We start from the raw sequence: 15,182 nt of genomic DNA, 5'->3' as shown, positions 1-15,182 counted from the left end.
CTTTATACTGAAAGAGAGGAAAGGAAACCTCGCCTCGTGAATCTCGAATTCAACAAGCTAAATTAAAAAGAAAGGATGTGGTTGGAATGACCAGTTGAGGAGGATGACGTGAGATTTGTTGTAGTATCCTTGAGGGGGAACAGAGCTCTGGGACTAGATGATTTCACAATGGAATTCTTCAAACACTATTGAGATATTGTCTCAGAAGATTTCATGAAGGTAGTTTGGGAGTTATAGGAGAAAGATTGTATGGATTATGCCCTTAATAGTACTTTTGAGGCTTTAATTCTCAAAAGAGTGGAGGCGGACGACTTAGGAGATTTTAGACCCATTAGTCTATTTGGTTCAATGTACAAAATAATCTTTGTTGGCAAACAGACTAAAAGAAGTTTTGAAGAAATTAATTGGTCGGGAAAAAAGTGTTTTTATTAGGGGAAGACAAATCCTATATGGTGTGTTAATGGCTAATGAATGTCTAGGCTCTAGGATCAAAGATAAAAAAGCAGGGCTGATAGGAAAAATCGACATGCAAAAGGCTTATGATCACATGACCTGAGAGTTTTTGGAGTATATGTTGAGAATGATAGTTTTTGGCTCTAAGTCGATAGGGTGGATTTTGAAGTGTGTAACATCGATTTCTTATTCTATCTTAGCTAATGGTAGTCCAACGAAGTATTTCAAGAGCTCAAAGGATTTGAGACAAGGTGATCCGTTATCTCCATTTTTATTTCTTATAGTGACAGAGGCCCAGGGAAATCTGTTTAGGAGGGGAGTTGAGATAGGAAGGTTACCTGATTTAGGGTGAACAATAATAGCCCTTTGATTTTGCACCTACAATTCCCGAAAGACATTTTAGTGTTATTAGATGATTTTAGAGAACAAGTGAGAGCTTTTTGGGTCTTATTATGCTGCTTTGAGCAATTTCAGGCTTACATATCAATTTGCAGAAAATCAAGTTGTTTGGGGTTGGCGAAGTGTCGAACCTTCCGGCCTTAGCAGTTACTTTGGGGTGTTATAGTGATATTTTCCATTCGTCCTATTTGGGTTTAACCTTAGGAGCTTCTTATTGAGTAAAAATATTTTGGAGGGAGTTATCGAGAAGATGGAAAAGAAATTGAGCACTTGGAAGAAAAAATATCTCTCCAAAAGAGGTAAGGTCGCGTTGATAAAAAATATTTTAACAAGTATACCGATCTACTTCCTTTCCTTGTTTTCGTTGCCAAAATCGGTGGAGGTTACGATCGAAAGACTCATGAAGAAATTTTTGTGGAATGACAATAATGGTGGTAGAAAGTATCATTTGGTGAATTGGAAAATGGTTTGCATTCTAAAGAAAAATGGAGGCTCCTAGGCAAGTGGCTTTGGAGATTCAGGGAAGAAAGAAATAACTTGTGGAAGAAGGTGGTTCATGCTAAATATGGAAAGAAAAAGTTTGGTTAGTATAGTAATGAGGTTAAAGGTTCTTACAGGTATAGTGTGTGAAAATGTATTCTGAAGGGTGTTGATAAGTTTGATAGACAGATTAGATTCAAAGTTGAATTGGAGACAAGGTTAGATTTTAAGAGGATATTTGATGAGATACTTCATCTTTGACTACTCAATTTCCACCATTGTATGTTTGTTCATTGAAAAAGTACAGTTCTGTGAGGCAGTGTTTGATTCGGGACAATAATACAAATTCTTGGGATCTAGGTTTCAGGAGGAATTTCAATGACTGGGAGTTAACTGAGGTCACATCTCTTCTTGATCTTCTTAATTCGCTCCATTCAAAGAGAACGAGCAAGACATGAGGGAATAGTTCAAGGCCAAGGACAAGAGATTTTCTATTAAATCTCTTTATAATTGTTTGCTTCCGTCGTGTGAGGTCTCTTTCTCACCGTCCATAATTTGGTCCGCTCTTATACCACCCAATATGTCCTTCTTCTTATGGCTTGCCTCTTTGGGTAGAATCCTAACCTTGGACAATCTGATCTCCCGGGGGTGGATCACCCCAAACTTTTGTTACCTTTGTTCGGAGAATAGGGAGTCTGCCAACCACATTCATATTCATTGTCCCTTCTCACATGTTATTTGGATGTTCTTCTTAGTTCGTTTCCAGGTGATTTGGGTTATCTCTCGTTTTCTTTTCGCACTTTTGGAGGGTTGAAACTCTTCTAAAAATAGGTATCTTTGGACTATCCTTCCTTCAGCCATTGTTTGGCGTCTCTAGAAAGAGCGCAACAACAGAGTGTTTCAGAGTAAGAAGAGCTTATCTAACACAGTAATTTTGAAGATATTGGGGTTACTCTTCTTTTGATTGAAGATGAGTAAAGACTTTGAGAGCGTATGCTTCCAAGATTTTGTTTTCAGCTGGAAAACCATTTGTAACTCGTAACCCCCCTTTGGGCGTGTGTATCTTTCTTTTCCTTTATTCTTTCTTTTGTTTTTGGCATGTTTGTTTTTTTGTCTTGCTGTTTAGGGGCTATCTCAGCCTCCTTTTCTCCTTTTTTTTTAATGGAAAATTTTTATATTTATCACAACAACAAAAAAAAAACACAATCCCATATGATCCACTCTCATGTTCCATTGATATGAAATTAAAGTCTCAAACCTAAAAACTAGGGGAAGCCTAAGAACAGATGTAAATTATCTCAAATTAGACAGTGAACCATTTGTCCAAAAACTTTACTCCTCTAAGGTGGCAGCAAAAAAAAAATGAAGCAAGATGGGTTGAAGAAAGAAGACAAGCTCACTACTCTATCAAAAATTTAGTTGGAACCATCAGATAAGAAAAGAGAGAGCAACAGATGCACAAAGTAATCTAAAGCTTTCAACAAAATTCATTTATGAAGCAAAACCAAATACAAAACAGATTAAAGTAAACAACTTAAGACCAAGTAACAGACATGGAATACATTATAAGACAAAACATAGAATCACCTACTTGTACCAAGATTGAGATAAGAAACATCAGAGAACCAAATCTAAAAGCAATGCAAAAATATAAAGAATTAAAGTGCTTCTCAAATTTTTCTGTTCTAGCTTTGACCCCCACAACAAACCATCCCTTATGCCACAGCGGGCATGTCCTTTAGCCATGGATCGAGGGGCTTTCCGATCGAATACACGATGAATCCAATCTCCCTCAGCTTGTCAACGTTCACAATGTTCCGCCCATCAAATACAAAAGCAGGCTTCTGCATGTTATCATAGATCTTCTGATAGTCGAGTTTCTTGAACTCATCCCACTCAGTCAAAATACAAATCCCATGAGCATCCTTTGCAGCCTCGTACGCATCCCAAACCACACTGACTTGCTTCACGGTAGTTGGGCTCATGGGTTGGAGATGAATCGGGTGATCCCAATCAAACTTTTTCATCGACAAATCCCTCTGGATTTGATCCTCGGTCACTTGTGGATCATATATGCTCAAGCGAGCCTTGTCACCTAACAAACCTTTGGACACGTCAATCGCGGGTGTCTCCCTTGTGTCACCCGTGTCCTTCTTAAATGCAAACCCAAACACCGCAATCTTCTTCCCAGAGACCGTGTTAAACATGGAGGCCACAACCCGGTTTACGAATCGGTCTTTCTGATAGTCGTTGATCTTGATGACTTGTTTCCAGTAATTTGCTACCTCGGGGAGGCCATTGCACTCGCAAATGTATACAAGGTTGAGAATGTCCTTCTGAAAGCACGACCCTCCAAATCCAACACTCGCATTCAAAAATTTGGGTCCAATCCTTGTGTCCTTCCCAACGGCATAGGCCACTTGGGCAACATCTGCTCCAGTCGCCTCACAAAGCGCTGACATGGCATTGACGGAAGAGATCCTTTGGGCTAGAAAGGCATTGGCGGCAAGCTTTGAGAGCTCTGCAGACCAGAGGTTAGTGGTTAGGATTCTCTCTTCGGGCACCCAATGTGCATAAACATCTTTTAAGGCTTGAATCGCTTTCTGGCCTTCAGGGGTCTCCCGGCCTCCAATTAACACACGATCAGGGCTGAGGAGGTCTTGGATCGCGGTCCCCTCAGCAAGGAACTCCGGGTTTGAGAGAATTTGAAAGTTGATGCCTTTGCTGTTGTGGGTCAGAATTTTTTCGATCGCCTCGGCTGTTTTCACAGGTACCGTTGATTTCTCAACTACAATCTTGTCGGATTTCGATACATCGGCAATCATTCGGGCTGCGCTCTCCCAATAGGTTAGATCAGCAGCTTTGCCCGCTCCAAGGCCACAAGTCTTGGTAGGGGTGTTAACCGAAACAAAGATTATATCTGCCTCGGATACATGTTTCTCTAAGTCGGTGCTGAAGAAGAGATTCTTCCCTCTACATTGCTTCACCACGTCATCGAGGCCAGGCTCATAGATGGGAAGCTGATTGCTGTTCCAGGCTGTGATCCGAGATATAGAAATGTCAACAACAACCACTTCGATTGATGGGCACTTCAGCGCTATCATGGCCATAGTAGGGCCACCGACATACCCGGCTCCAAGACAACAGATCTTCACCATTTTTGTTTGTTATATATAATCTGTAAGAGGGGAAGTACAAAGTACATACATCAGGATAACAACAATTCATGCGACACCCATTTCTAGATCTAAATATACACGATAGATAGCAAGACGATCTGATTATATATCAGAGACTAATCCTAAAAGAAGAATGTTGACGATCTCTTTAATAAATCCAAGATTATATAAGCACTTTGTCAATGATTCAAGATCTTTAGTGAACAATGTTCTTGAACTCAGTTTCAAATTGGAAAAAAAAAAATAGAACCCATTAGCTTTAAAATGGGTATTTCTCCACAGATCTACAATTCAAAGGAGAAGCTTGAAATGGGTTAAATATTTGGATAACAAATCTAAGTTTCTATTGAATCTGATCCAATAAGAACTTGATTCACAATCTAGAAATGACAATATGAACCCTAAGAGATCATATATGAAATTAAAAACCAAATAAATATCAAGATCCACAACAAATGAAGTAAAAGTCAACAGATCTGAGAACAAAAAACAAAAATTTTCCGCACACAAGAGATTGCAATTCAAAATCACAGAACCCAGAAATAAAAAACACAAAACCATCTAGAAATCAACAATTCAGATCAAACAAAGCCAAAACAAGCAAAGGGTGGTGACACCAAGTTAATAGAAACACACAGATTTCATATTAGCAAAACATTAAAACAGTATATCAAGAAGAATTGAAAAGAACCCATAAACAGAACTCATAAATCCAAACAAATCTTAAATCCATGACAAAAAATCATTTAAAGAACACCACCTGAATTGCTCCTCCCTCTCTCTCTCTCTCCCTCCTTGACTTAAATGGAAATATATATATATATATGAGATGGTAGATCTCTGATTTGGAAGAGAGACCACAACTTCTCTATAGGTAAGAAATGACACTTGGATCTAACCTTAAATACCCAAAACCCAACCTTAGATCTACCCCTCAGATTTTCACAAATCACGCAAAAAGTTGGAAAGCAACAGCTGAACTGAAATATTCAACACGTTTTCACCTCACCTTACAAATAACAGATAAAACTCTATTTCTTATTTTCTATATTAATAATAGTAACCCATTAATCAAATCAAGACTTCTACAAAACATATGTAAGAATAAGAAATAAAATCAAATTGGGTAGTATTAAAGGCACCCCAATTATTACTAAGGGCACCTACACCATAGCCAATTTTTTATCTTATATGGGTTAAAAGTTTTGGAATGGTCCGATTTTTGTTAAGATGGTGATGGGACTTGTTGGTGACTGCTCTCATTTATCAGTGAGTAACTAAACAATTGAAATCTACTAACCTCTAATGACTAATCGTAATCATTTACGAGCATCCTTATCCTTTAAAGCCGGATAAAAAAAGGATCTTAATCAAACCAAGATGGTGATTCAAGCACAGCGCATCCCATGCCTCCATTAGTGAATCTCTACCCTCTATCGTTGCCTATCTAAGTTAAGGCTTTAACTGCACTTCCATTTTCTCGTTTGACCTTTTTCTCTATGGGTTAAATGAGGACATCCTCATGGAAGCCCACTAAACCACATACGTATGGTAGCGATCCCTAACATGGTCTCTATGGTGAAGAGATCATCCTAACCAAAAATTAGCCTACTCTGTAACTTCTAACCCCATCAAAAGTGGGTTACAAAAAATAAAGAGAAAGATTTACGGTTCTTCAACTTATTTTGATTGGGTTAGAAGTTTTGGAATGAGCTGATTTTTGGTGAGGGTGATCTCCTCACCATAGAGATCATCCTCACCAAAATTCAGCTCATTCTTAAATTTTTAACCCACATAAGATAAAAATATAAATAAAAAAATTGGAGGGTGCCCTTAACACTACACAATCAAATTTCCTACTTTCAATATTTATAGTAACTCATTTATAAAATCAAAATTTCTACAATACCCATATAAGAATAATGCTAACAAAAGGGAAGAAGGGGGGGGGAGGGGGGGGGTCATATCATCCTCTAAGTTTTTGAAGTGATAATATACCCTTTGATTAAAGTCTTCCTTGAGAAACTAATAGAAATGACATAATGCCCTTAACTTCAATCTCTAATCAGAAACTCTTCAATTTTCTCCTGACAATACATTTTCTTCCACCTTAAGGGTAAATCTTCATCCTCACCTCAGACCTTAAGATTTAAGATTGGGTTTTTGGGGAAGTAGAAAATGATGTGTTTTTCAATATAAAAACAAGGGTTTTCCACCAAAGGTTGAAGACTTAAACGTAATTTACCCTAACAATTGAAGAGTTCGGAGATGAAGGTATTTTGGTTATTAAAGTATTTATGACATATCATCACTTTGAAAATCGAAAAATGCACCAAAATGTAAAGGGGTCTGCATAAATTATCCTTAAAATGTTACTAAAGATTTATAATCTTCAATCTATTGAATTTTTATGATAAATTTTGACCTATTCGACAAAATCATTGGGGTAAAAATCTTAATTATTTTCTTTTCTCTAAAAAAAAAAATCGAGAAAATTATCAAATCATGTGAACAACAAGTGGAGCTCTTGTCAAACCCAAGATTAAAGTCAAAGGTTTTATTTTATTTTTTATGGAAAGTGGATGGGATTGCATGGGTTTTTGGCAAGAGGTTGAGGTCAAAGTTATTTCAATTATTTTTAATTTTTTATAGTCTCTCAGAAAGATCGTTGTCAAGGGGTGTATATCATTAGTTTAAAACATGGGTATGTCAAATATTCACCAAAAGTTAGTGGGCTATGTCTAAATTACCCAAAATATGTTTTAGCCCACAAAGAATTTTTTTTTTTTTAGGGTGTTTTTTTGTCAGAATCTAGACACGGGGCAAAAAATAATTAATGCAAACATGGTTGTTTAAGTCTTAACCACTCCCAGACTATAAACCAAAAACCCAAAATCCTTCCAAAAAAAATCAAAACCCATAGTTAAAATTTCAATTTCCAGCTTTAGCCCAGTTCAGCCAAAATCCAAATTTTCGAAAAATAAAAAATAAAAAATAAAAGATAAATAAATAAATAAATACTGTTCTTCTCATGCAAATGATTAGGGTTTGGTAGGTTAAAAAAAGATGGAGTGACATTAAAGTCGTCCATTAAATAACCAAAGAAACAAAGAGAAGGCAAATTGATTGCTCATCATTATCCTACAATAATAAAAATGATAGAGAGCTTCTATTGCAAACCAACCTTTTACTAATGACATCCTAAGATGTATGTTGGTTCTTTGGTGATTTACATACACAGAATGAAAAAACATCTATGGTTCCTATCTACTTTCACGTCAAGATGTGTTATACGAGGTCTAATCTTGCAGTCACTCAACACAACTCTTAAAATTTTGTTCTATAATTTTTTGAGGGCTAATGCTGAAGTGACCTCGCATGGCACTACTTTGATGCAAAATTGTGGGGGAATCATGGGTGCTTTTTGACTTGTATCTCAATATAAAGTTATATGGTTCCTATATACTTTCAGGTCAAGATGTGCGATATGAGGTACAATCTTGAGTTCACTCCAGCAAAAGTCCTTTTTGAACTACAATTTGTTGCACCAAACATTTAAAAAAAAATAATAATCCAACAATTTTTACTCCACAAAGGTATGGAGGAAATCCTAGCTAAAATTTGGAGGTAAATAAAACAAAAAGTTCAGGACATTTGCAATCAACCGGAGGCATATATGATAAGAGTCGTGAGGAATGTGGAATTGGTACGCGACTGACGTGGAAAGGCACAGAACGATAGATCTTTTTCATCATGATACACAAGAAAAACATGTGCGATTTTATGCCCTTGCCACATCAGTCGCGTGCATTCATCATTATTATATATGATATATGCAAGCAAGGAGGGGCAACCAAGCACTAAGTTGTAGTTTATTTTTTTCTTTTAATGAGTTGATTTCTGATTTATCAAAAAATGGATGATTTACGGTTCTTGAATTTGTTTTGATGGGGTTAGAAGTTTTGGAATGGGCTGATTTCCAGTTAGGATGATCTCCTCATCATAAAAACCATCTTCATGAAAAATCAGCTCATTCCGAAACTTTTAACTCATATAAGACAAAACAAGTCAGCTATGATGTGGGTTGCCCTTATTAATTTGTGGGGTGCTTTTATAATTACCCTTTACCTTATGTTGGCTACAACTTTTTGTAGACCACAAATCTGCAATAAGGTTTTGATGAAGATGATGATGATGAGGACATTGATTATAATTTTCGTAAGCATGCGAAAAATGGTTGATATTGACACACCAACTTTTACTAATGCCACACTAATTCCAATGTAAATCACTAAAGAATTGCACACAGTAGGTGTGGCGTTAGGAAAAGTTGGTGAGGCAATAGTAACTCTCTAAAAAAAAATCTAGGAATATAATGAGAATCCACTTCTAGACAAATTCTAGTCCACCAAGCAATTGAGAAGGGAAGATATTTTTAAGGGATTCCCTAAAGAAATTGACTCCTAGAAATCGTGTATTGGAGCTAAAGAAATATGTATTGTACTAAAGTGAACCAGCATTGAATTCAAACAAGATAAATAATTGAGGGAGAACGGGTATGGATGGAGAGAAAAAAAACAGACATGAACTCACTCTCAATAATATAAGAACTTGGGATATTGTGAACTAGAGGATCAACATCTATTTAGTTTGATCCCAAATCTTTTTTTCAGTATAAGACTTTCTTGTTTGTAGTGGTATCATGGTTATAAAACTAGTTTTGACGTCTCGTCTCATCCATGAACGAGACCGAGTTGTCTTGGACGAGTTTTTCAATACGTTTATGTCGTCTCGTTCAACAGTGAGAAAAAATGAACTATGATTTTAAATCTCACAGAACTTACAGCAAAACTTTGCATTTAAAATTACAAAAAAAAAAAAAAAAAAAATCCTGATCAAATGATTTAGATGTCCCATGTATGGTTTTAAATCTCGTCTAAGACTAAGATGACTCGTCCAATTCGTCTCGGTATCTTCCATGAACGAGACGAATAGACAAGTCAAATGTCGTGGGTGAGATTTAAAACCACAGTTCATTTTTTCTCATTGTTGAATGAGATGACTCAAACATATCGAACAACTTGTCTAGAGACGAGATGTCAAAACAATTTTTAAAGCCTTGGTCCCATGTGCCTCCTAATATAATAAAAGAACATGTAGAGTTGCACTCAAAGCTCCATGTGAATGATACAAAGAGACTAAGAAAACTAAGTAATTTTCTTGTTTTGTACTCAGCCTCGTTACCTACAAAGCACAGCCTCACATTCAACCCATTTGTTCACAAACATGGAAGATCCTTCAAACCACAAAGACACCCCACAACCCATTACAGAAGGGGAGAAACATCAAACCATGCCCCTTACACCATACCTCAATTTCCAGACTCTGACCCCTATATGGAAGTTGAGTCCTTGGCAAGGGGGAAGCACACTATACGACTCGTATGAGCTCAGAGCCGTGACCCAACAACTTAATCGAACCATACAAGGCTTGCGGGCATCATCATCACCTAGTCCGTGTCAATTGAATTCCAGCTTTAATCCTTTTCGACGATTTCTTGATCATGTTTACAAGGAAAATGCTAAGACACCAAAACGACTCACAACATCTCGACAATCTGGTGGGACACTTGAAGTTAAGGATAGATCTCGAGGTAGAAAAAGCTTAATACCACGGCTCTGGAAGAAGATCAAGAGAACGTTTTTAAGAAGTAAGCACGAATCTGGCTTACGGGCCTAGTCATAGTTTCGAGTCCATGTAACAATTTATATGATTGATACGATATTTTAAACCATGATCTCATCCCGGAGCATGCTGAATTTGATTGTGTCAGTCACAAAATTCTAGAATTTTTTCAAAAAATTTCTCAAATTCTCCAAATTAAGGGTAAGCCGATTAATTTGGTGAATTGACAATCCCTCAAGTAATCATGGAATATGGTAACATTTTTACCTTTCAGCTCCAAAATTTTAGTTTTTTCAACCTTCAAACATGAAGTAGAAGATAAGATTTAGACAAAGGTTGAAGACGGTAAACTTTGGTAACAAATCCAATAATATATTTTGTATAATCTGAATTGAACCCCTCACCAAATAATTACTGAATCCAAACTTCGTTACCATAAATCGTGATAGTAATTAATTGATTAATACCTAACTCATTCTAACAGCAAAGAAGGTGCTGGATGGGCCAGCTTCGTGGCTCACAGTCAATACCTCCATAGTTTTTTTACGGTTCTACCTTCGCTTCTCATTTGGGGTTAATGGCTTTCTGGCAACGATTGTTACATTCTGTATACTTTCATGTTGCCGAAAAATAAATTTAGCTGATCAAATTAGATTTAAGAAATGAGAGGCAACAGAGTTTATTTCTTTCAGATTTTTGCCGAAGAGGAAAGAGTGAAAGGGTTAAGGAAAGGGCTAACTCATGCCTTACACATTTAGAAGTCTTTCATCCCCAAATGCTAAAGTGAGAAATACCAAAACCATAAAATAAATAAAAATCTCCTTTTAGGTACTGTACAGAAGCTGTGAAATTTTTTCTTGAAATTCAATAAATTATCAGAAATTATTTTCGGGAAACTTCAAAAGTAAAAAACATATTATATGAGGCATGACGAATTCAGAAAACCCTTTACGGAGAATTATTTCAAGCCTCCATTCAGGTTCATTAGAATGCTAAATACATGGAAAAATGCTGAACCGACTTTGTCCAAAACTGCATTCAGCACTGTGCTGACATAGCAGTGCATAGAGAATCTATGGTTCTCTGTGCATTACAACATTAGCGCAGTGTCGAATGTAGCATCAAGAAGACAGCTTTATAAATTTTTGGCTTTGGCACAACAAACACGTTGATCACCTCATGTTTCCTCTTTAGATGAGAAATACTTGCAAGGAAATTCGTGCAGAACCAGAGGGGGGGGAGGGGGGGAGATAGGATGATCAAGTCATGACCAACAAGTGCATTTAATGTTCAATTGAAATAGGTAAAGAGGCCAAATCAATGTTAAACCCAACTTCAAACACTTGACATCACTAACTAAAAAATAAAAAAAACGATGTCCATTCCTCAAAGAATACTCAGCAGCAAAAAAAATAAAAATATTTTAACATACTCTCAAAAGTTGATTAACCAATTAAATGAGAAACTACTAAACCCGGAGACATTACAGTCAAGTAGCTGCAGCGCTCAACAATTAGTTCAAGGGGCAACTACAATTCGCCCAGCAACCTGATCAAGATCCCGTTGGCCAGTGGATGTGATTCTCCTCCCACTGTCATGCAATAACAAAATAAAAAATTACAATGATTTCTAAGCTTTACATATCGGGATGGCAGACATTGTTGCTGTGGTATACAGAGAATTGTGACCTCTCTAAGTTAGAGAGGTATCTTCACTGGGTGTTCATATCATGAACAATCAATTTGGTCCCTTCAAATGATCTTTAGAAGGATATACACTCAAGGCTTTGTTTGATTCAAAATACGTAGTTTTCTAGTCTCAAGAGGGGGAAAAATGCGTGAATTTAATGCATACCATGAACAATATATAAAATGAAAAAAAAAAAAAAACTTTTAATCCCCACATCATCTTGATTCAAACTTCCCATTTCAAGGGGAAAAGGGGGGGTAATCCATGGGATATTTTCATATCGATAATATAGGTTTTAAAAAGCCCAACAAAATCACAATAACCATGGTTTCAAATCTCGTCTGAGACCGAGATGACTCGGGTGAGTCATCTCCGTATCATCCATCAACGAGATAGACAAGCGTCTCGAGCTTGTGGAAATAAAACTCAGCCCAGTCAACCGGGATTTTGTATATTTTTATTAAAATAAATATTTTTTCTTAGAATTTAAATACGTATTATCTAAATAAAATATGATTTCATGATTAAACGTCTTCGAATCAACCTTATTTTATAATAAAGAATATACTTATTTTATACAAATATATATATATATATATATGAATAAATAATTATAAATCTAGTTAAATGGTTTATCTCCTCTGAGACAAGTTGAATCATCCAACACAACTCGGTCTTGTCCTTGAACGAGAAGAGATTTTAATGTAGACATCAAAGATATTGCTAATCATGGAATATGAAAAGAACTAAAATAAATAACTAACTCACCCCTTTGGATCAATGTCAATGATGTTCATGGTCTGCAGCTGTAGAAGGATGTGGCGAGCAATTGCTCCACTGCTCTTGCAGAAATGGGGTGGACGACTCCCATTCCTCTTGCGTCCACCATAGATCTTCCTGAAGCCACCAACTCCAATACCATGCCTCAAGTATATCTTCCTCGCCATGGAAGCTACAATGCAAAACAAGTGAATTAAAAATAAACGTGAAAAGTAGAGATACCAACATGTACAATAGCATATGCATTGTTACATGTACATATATACCATATAAATAAATAAAAGGCAAGAACAAGTAAGAGACGGCATACCAGCTCTAATAAAGTACCAATCTGGATCATATGGAGCGAGCTCCTTGAACGTTGCAGTCTTCACAATATCAGTCCAGTGTGGGAGCTCCATCTATTCAAGACAAAGGGGGAAAATTGAGCAATGACCCGTAAAACTGGAAAGAAATTAAAAAAATTCTATTCTAGGTAAACCCATAGAAAAACATATTTTTACCGATAATGCAATCCATAACCATGGATTTTCATTACAAAATTTTCAACATTACTCTGCATATGTAAGCAAGAGATTTGGATTTTCAACACAGGTCGATGCATCAGCACTCACAGAATTTAACCAACTTAGCAAGATGGCACCTTCAATTGTGGTTTTAAGTTTAACACCAACTCTTAAGAGCTTCAAATCTGATTTTCGATACAACTGGATTTGGGATTCAACGGCAGGGACAAAAGTAAGTTTACTTTCTTTCCATTAACTCCATACCTTGCAACTTTACTTGATATGTGACATATCTAAAATGAGAGTAAATTTCTTTACATTTTTTATGGATACCTTTCCATTTTATGTAATCTCTTTCTTCTTCTGAACTTAATCCTCCAAAGTAAATTTTAGTTCTAAAACATCATAACTTGCACTTTTTTTATTAAAAAAAATATGGTTTACCATAGCTTTTGTTGTGAAGAGTCAAATGCTGTTATTATACCAGACATTATTGCGTTAACCGAAATATAGTGCCCTTATATAAATTGTCACCAACATTCTTGAACACATTCTATAACCCATAGAAAATAATTCATCATACTTCCACGCAGATTAATTCAACCACAATTTCAGTAATAGCCTCTTCAAACCCACTTGGAGCAATTAAAAACCCTACCGCGCTAACATATCCAAAACGCAGACAAAGGATCACACTTTTTTGTCTTTCAACATTAGCTTCGATACAGCGGAAAATATACAAATTAATCATGGATTAATAACGCTTCTGGCTGACTAATGCATATATATAACAACTACATGGGATTAATTCAGTAGATCTCTGGACATTGACTCTTAACAGGCACCTCAATATTTATTGTTCTTTGTTTTTTTTTTTTTTAATAACCCTAAAATACTGAACAAAAGGGACTCTACGATTGCAACCCTAACGAAATTCGAAATTAAAGAGGTAATTATGCAAAGCTACAAATCTGAGACCAAATAACACCAGATTTACGCTTGGAAAAATATCTAAAAGTACCTTACACAAAATTAAACTGTAGGGCGAATTGAATCGAAAAAAACAAGATTCAACACAACATAAATCAATTTGAGATGCTGTGATCGTGAAAAAAAAAAACTAGATTTGAAGATCAAGAGAACATATAGCAGTGAGATGGAAGCAAACCTTCCCTGATCTCTTAAGATGAGCAGCGTACGCCTTCACGAACTCGTGAGGCGAGACATCTTTCACGATCTTCGCAGTCTCCATCGCTGCTGAGGTACAGAACTTGAATCTGCAATCGAAGCAGATGAACCGGATTGGCTAGGGTTTCTGGTTTCTACTCCCTTTCCTCACTAGGGTTTTTCCAATCTATTTAGGTTTTTATAGATTGGTCGAAAGATTACAAAATTACGCAATTGCCCTCAGTTTTCAGTAATCTGGGAGGTGAGTCAATTGAGCACGTTAACCCGATTCAGCCCGCCCGACGAAATAAGGGTTAGGGCTCGGGCTGGACATGGGTCGGATGAAGCTATTTCCATATCCAACTCTATATCCGATTATCCATATCCAATTTTTTATCCACTTCTGCTAAGGATATCCAAGTCGGATGTCTATACCTCATTGTAAGAAAACCTTGATTTTTTGTTATACATATATCTTATTTTGAATTTAGGATATTAAACTCAGATAAACGGATATTCGGGTTGGATATGTCACATATCTATATCTGACCCTAAAAATATTCGGATAAAAAATAATTGATGATAAATTTACCAGAGTTCTTAATCAAATAAAAATTTGTACCCATACCCGAATAACTCAGGTAGGATAAGTTGGGTAATCGAATATTATCTAACCCATTGTTAGCCCTAGTTAGAACCCTCATATTGAGTCTATGAGAGTAATGGGGATCAATAATTTTCAATCGTCAAATCTTGGTTGTGATGGGGCCTAATAATGTCTAGTCTGTCCTCATTCGGCCCGCTACTATATCATATAAAAATATTTATTCGATAAATATTTTTT

The 15,182-nt window shown here is 36.3% G+C and overlaps 2 protein-coding genes across 2 annotated transcripts; both read right to left on the bottom strand.

The window, feature by feature from the left end:
* Nucleotides 1-2,801: 2,801 nt before the first annotated feature.
* Nucleotides 2,802-5,428, bottom strand: LOC147394685 (UDP-glucose 6-dehydrogenase 1-like). Its single transcript, XM_086453784.1, has 2 exons — nucleotides 5,272-5,428; nucleotides 2,802-4,510 (listed from the first exon to the last, which is right to left on the bottom strand). The coding sequence occupies exon 2, from the start codon at nucleotides 4,488-4,490 to the stop codon at nucleotides 3,048-3,050; it is 1,443 nt and encodes a 480-aa protein (XP_086309910.1). The 5' UTR covers nucleotides 4,491-4,510; nucleotides 5,272-5,428; the 3' UTR covers nucleotides 2,802-3,047.
* Nucleotides 5,429-11,463: 6,035 nt separating this feature from the next.
* LOC147394684 (Ribosomal protein S19e family protein) lies at nucleotides 11,464-14,527 on the bottom strand. The gene is made up of 4 exons (XM_086454373.1): nucleotides 14,340-14,527; nucleotides 12,976-13,066; nucleotides 12,654-12,837; nucleotides 11,464-11,787 (listed from the first exon to the last, which is right to left on the bottom strand). Exons 1-4 carry the CDS (start codon nucleotides 14,421-14,423, stop codon nucleotides 11,715-11,717), a joined length of 432 nt encoding a protein of 143 aa, XP_086310499.1. The 5' UTR covers nucleotides 14,424-14,527; the 3' UTR covers nucleotides 11,464-11,714.
* Nucleotides 14,528-15,182: the final 655 nt, after the last annotated feature.

This window comes from Akebia trifoliata, chromosome 9, assembly GCF_017979445.1.
Source record: "Akebia trifoliata isolate Shusen 1 chromosome 9, ASM1797944v1, whole genome shotgun sequence".
Classification (NCBI taxonomy): domain Eukaryota; kingdom Viridiplantae; phylum Streptophyta; class Magnoliopsida; order Ranunculales; family Lardizabalaceae; genus Akebia; species Akebia trifoliata.
Note: the sequence above shows the minus strand (reverse complement) of the source record. Positions and strands in the feature narration are given on the sequence as shown.